This window comes from Pleurodeles waltl, chromosome 1_2 (assembly GCF_031143425.1).
Source record: "Pleurodeles waltl isolate 20211129_DDA chromosome 1_2, aPleWal1.hap1.20221129, whole genome shotgun sequence".
Lineage (NCBI taxonomy): Eukaryota > Metazoa > Chordata > Amphibia > Caudata > Salamandridae > Pleurodeles > Pleurodeles waltl.
In genome coordinates this window covers 832,769,078-832,778,241 of record NC_090437.1, presented here as the reverse complement: position 1 = coordinate 832,778,241, position 9,164 = coordinate 832,769,078, and the positions used below count along the sequence as shown (strand labels likewise).

Below are 9,164 nucleotides of genomic sequence, written 5' to 3'. Positions count from 1 at the left end.
AGTGAAGGAATTTGAGGTGTGGTGAGATTCGTTCGTGGCGGGGGAGTCCAAGGACGAGGCGTGCGGCTGTGTTCTGGATTCTCTGGAGTTTGCATTCGAGTTGGAGTGTGGTGCTGGCGTAGAGGGCGTTACCGTAGTCTAGTCTGCTGCTGATGAGTGCATGGGTGACTGTCTTCCTGGACTCTGGGGGAATCCTTTTCAAGGAATTTCTTTTCAGAGTGCGGAGTGTGTGGAAGCAGGAGGAGGTTAGTGCATTGATTTGCTGTGTCATGGAGAGGGAGGGGTCCAGGATGATGCCGAGGTTGCGTGCGTGGTTTGCGGGCGTGGGTTTGCGGGCGTGGGGCGGTGGGCCACCAGGAGTCGTCCCATATGTCTTTGTTTGGGCCGAATATGATGATCTCGGTTTTGTTGGAGTTAAGCTTGAGGTGGTTAGTTGTCATCCAGTTGGCGGTGTCGAGGAGAGCAGCGTGTAGGTTGGTTTTGGCAGTGGTGGGGTTGCGGGTGAAGCAGAGGATGAGTTGGGTGTCGTATGTGATACATGCAACAGTAGAGGTCACCTTACCATGTGACTTACGGCGGCCCGTTTGCCAAGAATCTCCCCTTTCAAACAAGACCTTCCTGAACGTCAGGAAGGCCGTTTGGGGGCGAAAACAAAACAGTGACGTCAGCGCGCCGCAAAGGGGCGGAGACACGTAAGATCTTCTGTGTCTGCCGGGGTTATTTAGAAGAAAAAAAAATCCTCTGGTGTGACGCATCTGAGGATTTTGTTTTAACACCCTTCCTGGTGTCGGCCACTGGTTGTGACCCGCACCAGGGAGGGAGTGTGGGTGTCGGCCACTGGCCGACGCCTGCACCAAACAGGTTTATATAATATAACTGAAACCAACTGGCCTTTCAAACAAGTTCTTTAGAACAATGCCTTCAAAAGTCAAACGGTGACAAAGCCAATAGCTCTGGATTTAACAAGATAGTACATGCAAACAGTAAATACATTCATGTCTGTATTTTGATGGTGGCTCTTTAAATAGGATATATTCACTTTGTTAGTGGTGGTAGTCATAATGGCACTGGTGGTAGTACAGGGGGTGATACTAATGGTGGTAACTGTGGAGGTGATGGTGACTACAGAGCTATGGTGGTGGTAGTGATGGCAACGGTTGTAAAAGTGGTGTGATAACTTCAGGTAATCACAATGGTACGGGAAGTGGGGAAATATTATTGGCGGCTAAAGCAAAGTTAATTTCAATGATTACTGTAATCGTGGTTTTACAGAGGGTGATTGTAATGACCTAAAAAGAACACTAGTGTGAAAATAAAAAAAGTAGACAACTAAATTCCTGGTTCACACTCGAGTACTGACAAGATCATTTAAAGAAAGAATATCCCTGTAAAAATACAAATATGGATTGCTTTCTATATAGAATGCTTGTATGAGGTGACATAATTAAATATATGACTGAATACTCTCCAGATTGATAATACCACTTTAAAAGCATTGTAATGCAATGTAAACACTCCACTGTAGAAAAAATGATATACAAAACATCAAATAGCATGCGGACAGAGATCGAGTAAAATTCATCTGGTGCCAAAACTCAAGTTAAGGAGATTTTAAAGAATTCATAGCAATATACCCAGCACACAGGAGAGGTGTAATGCCGGACATCAAAAACGCTGGCACATTTCAAAGCACTAAATGATAACATGGTGTTCTATTAACAAAAAATGCCCGAACAAAAACTGCATATAAGAGGGATAGTTAGTATTTAACCTTAAAATAGATTTATTTTTTGGTAAATAAAAGTGAAATTAAGCATAAAACAGATCAACGCCACAATCTCATAATTTATCTGTACACATTTACAAAAAATAAGAAAAGTCCTTTTCTGAAATTTTAAGAGGGATGAGTGGAATATTTCAATAAATCTGATGTTTCTTCAATCCTAAAAATAGAAAGGTACATGAATGAATAATTAGTACAAATTAAGCAAGCACGAAAATGAAAACAAACATCACAATATAATGAAAAGTATAAACTACCCAACCATCAATCATGAGTATTTTTAAATCATAAGCCTCAGTGCGGGATTCCAGAACAAAAGGTGTAAAGAAACAATAGCACTTATGATGATCCCGCACCAAATATGCCTAAAGTAGACATTTTTCAACAGCCAATCAGAATTAAAAGTTTGAACACAAACTTTATTTAGCTAAAAGCCAAATTTTAACGATCCCCTCAAAAACAAATTAAATTGCAAAACAGACACATCACACTTAATACCAGTGCTTCTCTGCCCAGCCTTTGATAACCATATTTTGAGGTATCAGCATAAAACAAGTATTAAGGACACTTAAAAAAAAAAATACTAAAACAATAGGAAAAAGAAAATTTTTTATCAGTAGGTGTAAGTGAACTGTGTCAAAGTTAAGTAGTGCCACAGACTTGAAGAGCATTTAATGTGTCAGAAGTGTCAACTTCTTCAGATGCAAAAGACTCCTAAGGAAAGATCATTTTTATTCCGACTAAAAGAATGGCTAATCTTTTTTACAAGTTCGATAGTCCCACGCCGATATCAGTTTTCCCCATTCACAAGGTCCTTCCTCCCTTTTGGATGGAACCGAGGGCTATAACAATAAATGGGCCTTGCTGTAAATCGATCAGCTCCTGGTTTGTATTGTGAAATAGACTACCTTTAAGATTACCCAAGGTGAGTTTGTCATTAACTTTGGTCACATCACACATTACATGGAGGTTTGGTCTGGAAGTGCCAGGCCTCCTCCTTTCTGAGCTTTTTAATTTCACCCTTGTATGATCTTAAACTGACTTTTCTTTGTTTTTGCTGTTTCTTTAAGGAATCTTGCCAGCCATATAGTTACCTTGGGAAACTGATTTCTCAAAGTACTGAAGTCTGGGCAAGCCTGCACCTTCAATGGTTCCACAACAAAAAGTTGCCTTCTTAAGTCACTGATGAAAACAACAAAGCAATATAAAATGGAGTGATTTCTTTTCACCTGTCTAGAATATGTGAGTGACACTAGTGGGCTTCACGATCTTCTCTGGCTTTTGTTGAGTGCAAGGGGATTGCTTCTGACTAGCATAAAAGAAAAAAAATCACCCATGCAATCATCTGGATAATGCATGGTTGCAATGCAAGATGAAAGTTAAACACTTTTTTCCACTGGACAAGCTCAGTTTACCAAGTGCTTGTTCACTGCTTTATCTTCTCAGAATGCTTTACTGTTTTCGATTTTATATAAAACAATGGTGCTCTTCCTCAATGGGGCCTAGAGTCATATTTAGGTGTTGCCATCGAACAGGAGATTTTCCAGAAATTCTAACCGATATGGTTTACAGATATTATCAATCCAACCAGTGTCGATAAGGTTATCTGAATGGGAAATTTGGTAGAATAATATGCCAGATGCATCCGGACCCTTTCGGTGATTGATACAAAGTTACATCAGATGCTAATACAACATTTGAAGCACTCTCTGCTGCCCTCAAGTGGTTCTCATCGGAAGTTCATGTCATTGCTTTGGTGCCTCACTGCAGTCTAGCTCTTTATCCTACAATACGGTCTTTGGTTTCGATTAATGTATTTAAGAAGTAGGCAATGCTCTTTGTGCATTAGTGAGATATGTTCACTTTTACCATGGTTTGTTCATTATCAATACCTAAGGCGTTCACTATCTGATCACTGGTGATAGTTTGTCTGCACCTTACATGCATTGACACAAATTGATTATTTCTGTTGATTGAAACAAGTATGCTATAGCCTTACTGAAAGATTGTTTGCAAGATCATACCATCAAGCAAAAAGGAAACACACTGTATGGTTGCAGTCTCTCTTCTGGAACATTTTTCCTTGTTGAAAATGACCCTTTCTGCAGAGTCATCCCCAGACTTTTTGCCTTCCTCCTCCTAATTTCTGATCAATTTTTTATTGTTGGTCTTAGGACTCTGCACACTTTACAACTAACCCGTGCTAAAGTGAATGTGTTTGCTCCTTAAAACATGGTAGTATTGACTTATCCCCCAACTGGCATATTGAACATGCTTTTAAGTCATTATTAAAAGGGTACTACATGTACCCAGAGCCTGTAAATTAAATGCTACTAGTGGGTCTGCAGCACTGATTGTGCCACCCACTTAAGTAGCCCTTTAAACATTTCTCTGGCCTGTCACTGCAGATATTCTCCCCACTTCACAGGCACAGCTAAGTATAAAAGAAGGACCTCAGACACCACCAGTTCAGTACACATCTGGAACAAATGCCTAAATGTTGTTCCTGCTCTTGACATCAAACAGGTGGCACTTTCCCAGTCAATTTCTTGACCTGGTTCGTAGACATTTTTCATACCTGGACTTTCCTCTGATCTCTCTTGGGATGAGTCTGCTATGATAGAAGTCCCCTCTCCATGCCCCTCAGACCTCTCTCATGTCAACTACTGTCACCTGTGCTGGTCTTCTTGAAGCCCAGGGAGGTGAAAATTATTTCTGTCCCTAAGGGTCCTAGTTGACAGCTTATGACAGTGGGGACACGGCTCCAGATAATGGGAGCATGAGAGACAGACTATGCACATGCTGTAAGGATCAGTTAGCTTCTACCCAGCACAGGAAGGTTATTTCACAAAGAAAGATAGTATTTCCCTGCAAAAAGACCAATATTGTCATCAGTAAACAGAAAATACATACTTCTGACAACCAAAGACACCGAGTAAATAACTTTTGGAGAAGGTTTAGAAAGATTTTTCCACTGAAAAAACAAGAGGCCGAGTTCAGCGCTTCAGTCCCCTCTTTCTAGATAGAAAAAAACAAATCACTGTCCATGACCGGGAATGATAGGATACTGGTGGAGTATCCACCCTTCTAGGAGCAGGGACAGTTTTACAGCCTCTTAGCCTACCTACCTACATTGCCATCTTTTGCTCTCACATTTCCATTACAATAAGGTGTGTGAAAGAGGATTGCTCCTGAAATTACTTTTCTAAACCAAAATTGGCTGCTTTCTTGTTAAAGATAAATAAGTGAACATTGGCCAGCATAGCCTTCAGCAGGCTGTTAAAACTGTTTTAATTTTAAGAAAAACTAAAGGATCAGTGCCTGGGCAGGAGAATTCTGTGATTTTAACTGTGGTGTCTAGGGTATGCAACCAGACTTTCAGTTTTGTTCCCGGACAGTGTGAAGGAAATCTAGCTAATCCAACTACACAGAACTTCTAATGCCTTAGGTGAAGCACTGACCCTGGGACCCAGCCACTTGCAGGTGGTGTTGCTTGCTGAAAAGGAGTAATATCTGTATGTCCTGTAAATCCGTAAAGGCCAAATATACTAATAAATAAGCAGACAAAGATAACTTTTAGGGATTGTCAAAAAGAAAAAGGAACAGATATAAATCACACAGTTCCACTCTATGTTCTCTTTAAGCGAAGTAATCTTAGATGCACCAAAGTAATCTTAGATGCATCTGCAGACTTAGAGTTGAGAAACGTTGACCAGTGGTCACATAACCCTATAAAGAGCAGGGGGATCTGGCATCGATAACACATTGGATGAGAAAGACCCTGTACTGTTGAACACTGCATCCCAAACAGAGACTACAGTGGTGGCACAGGGTCCAATTAGGAAAGACTGAAAGAGACACAAGTAATGGTCTTCTGTAAAACCCTGCAATCTTAAGGATGCCTGGCAAAAGGACAACAATCGAAAGGGTTGACGGACACTCTCATAAGAACGGAGTTACAAATGTCTACTTAACAGAAGTGGGCACTGTACCCTAAATGGGGGGGGGGGGGGGGGGGGGGGGAGGAAGAAAAATAATTCCTCCTATAATGCAACAAAATAAACCAGCAGCCCAAAGGACCTAATCTCACCATAACGTCTAGGTGGTTTTTAATGCCCAGTTAACAGCTGGCATTACTGCCTTCAACAGGATCAGTGTGATATGCTTGGGTCAGTAGGCAAAAATGCATGATGCGCTCTTTCAGTGTTGGGTCAAACAATTTTTTTATTTTTTTTTTACTTGTGTTTTCCTCAAACTCACTCCATATATCTTTCACAATATATTTTGCTCTCCTGGCACTAGAGTACCGCCATGCAATAACATAACTAGGTCTCTGGTATCTTAAAAGAAGTAAACATTTGAGGTGCCAAAAAACAAACCTACTGGAGAGCATGTGTTTCTAGAATGCAGGTCCTGGGCATTTAGCAGAAAAAGGACCCTGCAGCAAGATGTTACTGACACAGAAGATGAGGCATGTTAGATGTAGATTAGGGTGGCCAGGATCCACTGAGGCTGTCCTGGTTTTTCAACGACATTCCAGTACTCCGTGATAAAATAAGAACATGTCCTGGTTTGTAATTATGAGAAAAGGCCCCTTTTTGTTGAATTTTATTAATGTTGTTAATAATGGTTTTTAGACTTTGCAAATTGGTGCAGTGTAATCCAGTGCCCAGTGTATTAAGCTAGGTGGGAATTAATAAGGTATGCTTGCTAATGGTTAAAGGCTTGAATTGGCTGTGCTTGTGAATGGGGAGCCATTGAAACTGCCCGAGGTGCGGTGTGATATGGGTGCCGAGGGGGAGATCAAGTATGAGTCTTACAGTGGTGTTCTGGATGGTCTGGAGCCTGTGCAGGAGTTGTTTGGAGATTCTAGTGTAGAGTGTGTTATTGCAGTTTGGTGTGCTGGTGAGGAGTGCCTGTATGACAGTCAGTCTGGTTTTCTGAGGCAACTATTTGAAGATTTTTCTCAGCAGGATGTGGAAGCAGGAGGTGCACTCTGTATTGACTTGATCCATTATGTTGAGCTAGTCATCCAGGGTGAGCCCTAGATTCCTTGTGTGGCCTGTGGGAATGGGTGTTGGCCCTAGCTCCGACGGCTACCAGGTGGATTGCCATTGGGAGATCTTGTTGCCAAAGTCCAGTACTTCCACCTTAACGTTGAGTTGCAGGCAGTTGATTCACATCCAGTCTGCTAGAATGGTCATGCAGTTGGTGAAGTTGGTTCTAGTGGTGGTTGTTTTGATCGTCAGGGAGAGGATGAGTCTACGAAGAGACTATCAAAGGGCATGTCCAGAAGCAATGCTTGGACACCCTCTGAATAGTGAGTCGTCTCAGCCAGGCGTGGCACCGTAAGGCCACTGACTATGAAACCGCTCTGCCCAGTGAGTTGGTGGTGTCCAGTCCACAATAAATCGTGAACCTGGCTGCATCTCTCCTGTCAGCAACAGCTTGGGAGAGTATGGCCTGTGCCTCTTCCAGGACCGTTGGCAGGATCTGCGCAACTGTATCTCACAGTGTGTGGGAGTAACAGCCCAAAAGGTATGAAGTGTTCACGCACCGCAATGCCAAGCAGGTGGAAGAAAACATTTTCTTCCCCAAGGTGTCCTAGCCTCTTGGATTTCCTGTCCTGTGAGGTGGTAGGGAATGGGACAAGGTAGACATGGGAGGCAGGGGCTTGGACCACAACGCTCTCTGGGGTAGGGTGTTGGGTGGGGAAACTTGGGTCCCCTGGGATGACGCAGTGGGCAATCGTCCTGTTCACAGAAGCCCATGTGCACGGTTTGTACCAAGACCCTAGCAGGACGTTTGAAAGATCTTTAGTGAAAGGGAGAAGTGGTTCTGATGGGGGGAGACACTCCCGGCAGAAGCACCTCCGTTAAGACATTAGTCTTGACTGCTATTGAAGGCAACTGAAAGTGAAGAACCTCAGCGGCCCTTTTCACCACCACTGTGAATGAGGTTTCCTCCTCTGTAGCCACGGTTGGAAGATACCATACCAGTATCTGGAGAAGTATCCGGTCCGCTGTTGTCTGCCAGGTCCTCATACCAGTCCATATTGGGGTCTAGGGGCTGGTATTCTTTTAGGTCCGGCGACCCCTCCCATACCTGACAAAGTCTCAGCCCATATGAGTAGGGCTTGGGATCCAACCTGGGAGGCATAGCTCTGGTCGGCGCCTGAGCTAGCGTCGTATGACGTTCCTCCAGCTCTGTGTCGTAGATGGGGATGAGAATGAGGATGACGCTGACATCGGCCCTGAGAGCCTGCGTACCGGCATTGAGGAAAGTTGCGGAGGTACAACTGGCACCAGTCCGGATCCATCATTGGATCCAAGGGCTCCAAATGGCACCTGAGCCTCTAGCGTGGAACCAGGAGGGGTCCCGCCCAAACCCACGGACCTAAAGGCGCCTGGAGGGAACGGGCCACCCAAAAATGAGGTGAATGGCCTCATAAAAATTCACTGAGTTGAGCAGGGGTTGCTACGGCTCAGAACTCAGTGAGGCGTGGAGCCGGCCCAGACGATGCTGACTCAACAGCAGAGGCACTCTTGTCTTGTTGGATGACTTAGACATGCGGGGCGAAGTCGAAGACCTCTTCAACTTCTTACTCTTTTTGCGGTGGAACTTACCAGAATGGCCCGAAGACTTTGAGTGAGACAAAGATCTTGGGTTCTGCAACTGATCCCAGGACCTATCTCTCGACCTTGGGTCGAGAGTGTTGCACACTGAGCTGCCAGAGCTTGAGGGACCGCTTCCTCAAGACCTTCGGATTATTAGCGCAGCAGTCAATGCAGGTCTTCACATCGTTGTCACGCTTGAGTCACCAGAAGCAAACAAGGTGCAGGTCATCACAGACACCAGTCAGTGAACAGCAATGCAGGGCTTCAAGCCGGCATTCCAAGATGACATTCCTGCTACACCACGAGAAAAACTTCTCCAAAAAAACTTCCACAGAAGTCGAATAAAGTTCAGTCAAAAAGTGACTGAGGGGTCGCTCTCTTTGGATCTGCACTGACTGGCATTCTTGTTATGTGATGCACGGCATTCTTGTTATGTGATGCACGGCATTGTCAGAACTTTTTTATACTCATGTTTTGGCTCAGCAGTTTTCATAGAATAGTTATTTTTGCACAGTGTAATGATTTGTTACATGATCTTCTACCTTGTCCATGTGATCAGAAATCAGGTCAGAGCACTTTACATGTAGAGTTCTTCACTTTTTATTCCAACTGCAGGTCCTGCGTCTTAAAACCTTTACTGATCAAGCATTCCCTGCATCATTGCATAGAAACACTGCACTTTCTGCAATCCCTGGCCTCAGAAGAAATTTCTTGGAGTTTATTGGATATACCTTTCCAAGGCTGGTGATTAAGGTAGGAAATTA

General features: G+C 43.6%; 1 protein-coding gene across 4 annotated transcripts in view; it reads right to left on the bottom strand.

Moving 5' to 3' along the window:
* Positions 1-1,759: 1,759 nt before the first annotated feature.
* The window catches only part of CEP44 (centrosomal protein 44), an 81,851-nt gene continuing 74,446 nt past the window's right edge, over positions 1,760-9,164 (bottom strand). For all 4 annotated transcript variants that reach the window (XM_069244522.1, XM_069244513.1, XM_069244505.1 and 1 more), the window contains one exon: positions 1,760-1,943. In XM_069244522.1, coding sequence (XP_069100623.1) covers positions 1,895-1,943 — 49 coding nt within the window. In that variant the 3' untranslated portion in view covers positions 1,760-1,894. The remainder of the gene's footprint in view (positions 1,944-9,164) is intronic.